At 58.7% G+C, this 5,107-nt stretch overlaps 1 protein-coding gene across 1 annotated transcript in view; it reads left to right on the top strand.

Moving 5' to 3' along the window:
- Positions 1 to 3,862: 3,862 nt before the first annotated feature.
- Positions 3,863 to 5,107, top strand: part of LOC104292679 (class I histocompatibility antigen, F10 alpha chain-like) — a 4,382-nt gene continuing 3,137 nt past the window's right edge. Inside the window, exons 1-2 of the mRNA XM_009892096.1 lie at positions 3,863 to 3,989; positions 4,760 to 4,816. Coding sequence (XP_009890398.1) covers positions 3,863 to 3,989; positions 4,760 to 4,816 — 184 coding nt within the window. The remainder of the gene's footprint in view (positions 3,990 to 4,759; positions 4,817 to 5,107) is intronic.

Genomic DNA, 5,107 nt, shown 5'->3' on the forward strand with positions numbered 1-5,107 from the left:
CCGGGTCCCCAAAGCCCCCGCGCCAGCCATGTTGGGCCTAGGGCTGAGCCTGAGGCCTAAGCCCCGCAGCCGAGTACCCCAGCAGGGGAGATTATCCCAATTTTGGCCTTTTTCGAGGTGAAATATTCCTCAAGTTTGAACTAGAATATGTGATTTAGGGTTATAATATGGTGTGGTTTGTGCTGTTTGCCGAGCTTTACTGAGCAGGAGTAGCTGGATTTGCAGAAGCCTTTCAAGTTATTAACCCTTTGGAGTTAAATAAGAGTTATCTTTCTTCACAATTATCCCAGAATGCAGAGAACTGAAGAGTCCCAGACTGAGGAAAAACACTACCAAAATATCATTGTGACATCAACACCTTTCCCGCACTCTAAGACTAAACACAGCCCCGTCCCAGCTGCGAGGAAAATGATTCCCTCGGGGATGGAGGGGGTGCCTGGGCCCCCCCCAAAAAAGAGCCCGTGGGGGCCGACTCACCGCACACCACGAGGGACAGCGCCAGGGCGGCTGTCAGGGCCCCGAGGAGGCAGCGGGGATGGCGGGGGGCTCCTGCGAGGACACGCGCCTGCCGTGGGGCAAACCCCCCCCCCTGGGTAGCTCAGTGCAGACAGGACAGCAGCCAGCCTGGGGGGGTGTGATGATCTACAGCCGCGAGAGAAGCCCCCCCAGACCCTCCTCCCTCACTCCGTGCCTCAGTTTCCCCACCCCGAGCATCTCTCGGGGACCCGACGGGCGGCATCACCCCGCTTCTCCCCCTTCTCAAGTCGCACCGGTCATCACCACCCCGTATTTCCTCTCTCCCCCACCAATTTTGGGGGGGACCAGCAGACACGACCCCCAATACCTGCCCCCTGGAGGGGACGCGGGCTCCCCGCAGCACCCCGCTTGTCTAAGGCCATGTAGCCGTCCTCGTCCTCCATGCCGCGGAAGAGCCGGGAGGGCACAGGGCTGGGGACACGGAGGAGGGGACAGGAAACCAAAGCACCGGTGACCACTCGGCTTCTGCCATCGAGCTGCGAACTGGCAGCGGGGCCCGAGCTTCCTGCCACCGCCGCAGCTCAATAGCCCGCACGATGCTGGGGACGGCAGCCCTGACGCCCCGGTGAGGGGCAGGGGGGGTCCGGAGGGGGACGGGGGGCTTTGACTCCAGAGACCTGCACGCCCTCTCTGCTTCCTTCAGACCTGCCGCGCGTTCGGTTATGGGGGCGAAAGCTCAGGCGAGGAGGATTAATTAGTAGTAACGGCCTCCGCGTGTGCAGCGGTGCTTGGCGGGGAGCAGTCATGGGCAGACCGTGAGGAGGGTTTAAGTTCAGCACTTTGCTCATTGGTGATGGATCTCCATCAGCGCTTGATGTCTGTCGGCGTCTGCCATCCCTCAGCTCCCCCTCTTCTCCATCGCAGAGGGACAAACTTGAGTTGGAATCGGCAGGGCCCACACTGACGCTCCTGGTTCTGCCGTCTGCTCTTTCTCCTCGCTTTGCCATCGTGGTTTTAACGGTGCTTTACTTCACCCCAGAAATTCGGAAAGCCAAATGCTTGAGCCGGGAGGTGCTTGGCGGGGAGCAGGTGTGGGCACTATTACGGGGGATGATTTTCAAGCTTCCTTTTTGTGGTCCTCGTTGAGGTAATCTCACTACCGCAATATGACTACAGTAACATTAACGATTGGCCCAGATTAACAGCTCCGGTGCAGACACGTCCGCAGCAGAGCGGCCAATCCCAGTGAAAAGGGGCTTTTCCCGACCTTTTCCTGAGCTTTTTTGAGCCGGGGAAGAGCCAGGGCGGCGCAGGGACCCGCAGGGCAAGAGCAGCATCAGCGGCGCCTGCCCCGCTCCCATCAGAGGCGGCGACGGGAGCGGGCAAACGGAGCGTGGTGGGGCGGTTGGCGTGGAAGGGCGCTGAAGGTGCTGCCGGTTCGAGAGGTGGGCTCAGCTGGCGAGAGGAGCTCAGACACGGTCTCTGCCCGGCAGAAAGCCACGTCCTCTGCACTTGCCAGAGCAGACGTAGCAGCACAGAGGGGGTTCCCTCGGCAGCGCGCGGGCATCCAGGTCTCTGCAGGCGTTGCCGCAGCCGCGCACGGCTAGCGAGCGGCGGTGGTGAAGACGGGTCCGTGGTCTGCTCAGCCCGGTGGCAGAGCTCAGGGATGAAGGTGGGAGACTAAGGAGTATCGGGGAGCGCGAGAAAGGATTGGGACCTTCAGGTTCCTGAGGAGCAGATCGTGAGGAGGGTTAGAAGTCAGCGCTGTACTCGTTGGTGATGGATCTCCATCAGCGCTTGATGTCTGTCGGCGTCTGCCATCCCTCAGCTCCCCCTCTTCTCCATCGCAGAGGGACAAACTTGAGTTGGAATCGGCAGCTCTTACACTGACGCTCCTGGTTCTGCCGTCTGCTCTTTCTCCTCGCTTTGCCATCATGGTTTTAACGGTGCTTTACTTCACCCCAGAAATTGGGAAAGCCAAGTGCCCGCCTGCCCTGCTCTCCTGCCCCCGTCCCCACCACCTCCCACAGCTCCAGCCTCGTCCTTCCTCCTCTCTCCTCTGCTCTGCACCAGTTTCTTGCCCGGCTTCTCGCTCGGAGGGAGGACATTTCACCCCCTGCCGCTGCCTGCCTCTTCCCGCTTCTCTCCCCGGCTGTGTCCCGCTCGTACTTCTCTCGCCGTCTGCACTTTGCAGCCATCCCCACCGGGTGGCGGTATTAATAATACTTAATTGCACGTATTACACTTGATACTACTGCATTGAGAAAACCATAAAGAGGACCACAAAAAGCAAGCTAGAAAATTATCCCCCGTAATAAAGTGCCCACGACTGCTCCATGCCGAGCACCGCTGCACATGCCACAGCCGAGGAGGCCGTTATGAGTAATTAATCCTCCTCACCTGCGCTCTCACCACCATAACCGAATGAGCACAGGCCTGAAGGAAGCGCAGAGGGCGATGGAATCCGTGAAGTTCTGCAGGCAGAGAGGAGTCCGGGAGAGGACGCTCGGCGGGGAAAGCGGCATCGGGGTCCCTTGCTGCTGTCTGATTGTGGGAGACCAGAGAGAAAAAGTAAACTCTTCGTGGGGCTGAGCCGTCAGCACGGAGCATCCATCCCTGCCCACCGTGCAGCAGCTGCATCGTTTCCCATCCACCCTTCTGGTGTGTCCGCCACTCCTCCCAGCTTCGTGTCCATTCCTCCCCGCTCCATTCCAGGAGGTTCCTCCAATGCTTTGATGGTAACGTCCTTCTCCAAGCGATGGAGGAGCCAATGAGGAGGGGTGCCATGCTGGACCTTCTTCTCACCGACAAGGAGGGGCTGGTGGGGAATGCGAAGGTCAAGGGCAGCCTGGGCTGCAGCGACCATGAGATGGTGGAGTTTGAGATCCTCAGGATGGTGAGAAGGGCACACAGTAAGCTCGCTGCCCTGGAGTTCAGGAGAACGGACCTTGGCCTCTTCGGGCATCTGCTGGGTGGAATACTGTGGGATAAAGCCCTGGAGGGAAGAGGGGCCCAAGAAAGCTGGCTGATATTCAAGGACCACCTCCTCCAAGCTCAGGAACAATGCATCCTGACAAAGAGGAAGTCAGGGAAAACCACCAGGAGTCCGGCATGGATGAAGAAGGAGGTCCTGGAGAAACTGAAACAGAACAAGGAAGCCTCCAGAGGGTGGAAGCAAGGACAGGCAGCCTGGGAGGAATCCAGAGAAGCTGTCTTAGCAGCCAGGGGTCAGGTCAGGAGAGCTAAAGCCCAGGTGGAGATAAATGTGGCCAGGGGTGTGAGGGGCAACAAGAAAGCCTTCCATAGGTATGTCGGTGACCAAAGGAAGACTAGGGCAAACGTGGGCCCATTCAGGAAGGAAAGAGGAGACCTGGTCACCCGGGACATGGACAAGGCTGAGGCACTCAATGACTTTTATGCCTCAGTCCTCACCGGCAAGGGCTCTCACCACACCGCCCAAGTCACAGAAGGCAAAGGCAGGGACTGGGAGAATGAGGTACCGCCCACCGGAGGTGAAGACCACGTCTGAGAGCAGCTGAGGAACCTGAAGGTGCACAAGTCCACGGGACCTGATGAGATTCATCCGCAGGTCCTGAGGGAACTGGCAGACGAAGTTGCCAAGCCACTATCCATCATATTTGAGGAGCGGTGTCAGTCCGGTGAAGTTCCCACCGACTGGAAAAAGGGAACCATAACCCCCATTTTTAAAAAGGAAAACCCAGGGAACGACAGGCCGGTCAGTGTCACCTCTGTGCCCGGCAAGGTCGTGGAGCAGATCCTCCTGGCAACTCTGCTAAGGCACATGGGAAACAAAGGAGGTGACGCAAAGCATTTGACGCTGTCCCACACGACATCCTTGTCCTCAGTTGGAGAGACATGGATTTGACCGATCTAGACTAGCTATAAGGATGAAATTTTTTCTGCTGATATTGGTGAGACCCTGGTGTAGGTTGTCCAGAAAAGTGGTGGTGGTGTCCGTGGAAACATTCCAGGTCAGGTTGCACGGGACTCTGAGCAAACTGATCTGGTTGAAGATGTCCCTGCTCGTGGCCAGGGGTGTGGACTAGATGAGCTTTGAAGGTCCCTTCCAACCCAAACCACTCTGCGATTCTAGAATTCTGTGCAGCCGGGTGCTGAGGAGGTGGTCTCCTGCTCTGAGGCCACGGAGACGGTTCCTGGGAAGAAGCTCCTCTGCTCTGAGGCAGTGCAGGTGATCAATGAGAAGGTCTCCTGGTTGGAGGCCATGCAGACTGGTGGTGAGCAAGCGGCCTCCTGGTTCAAGGCAACAAGATGATCAATAAGAAGGTGGTCTCCTGGTTGGCAGTCATGCAGACTGGTGGTGAGAGGAAGGTCTCCTGGTTGGAGGCCATGCAGACTGGTGGTGAGAAGAGGTCACATCCGGCATGAAGGACACCGGCACAAGTGCCACCAGGAGTGGGATTGTCATGCAGGAGGGACCCGGGGCGTGGGATGTCCAGCCGCAGGGACACCGGGAACGAGGGACAGCGGGATGTCCGGTATGGGGGACACTGGTGCGAGGGACACCAGGAGTGAGGGGCAGGGGGCGACCCTGGACTGGGGGGACACCGGTGGAGCACTGCGGTGGGGGGTCGTGGGGGGAGTCCCGGGG

Source organism: Charadrius vociferus, unplaced genomic scaffold, assembly GCF_000708025.1.
Source record: "Charadrius vociferus isolate BGI_N301 unplaced genomic scaffold, ASM70802v2 scaffold1821, whole genome shotgun sequence".
Taxonomy (NCBI): domain Eukaryota; kingdom Metazoa; phylum Chordata; class Aves; order Charadriiformes; family Charadriidae; genus Charadrius; species Charadrius vociferus.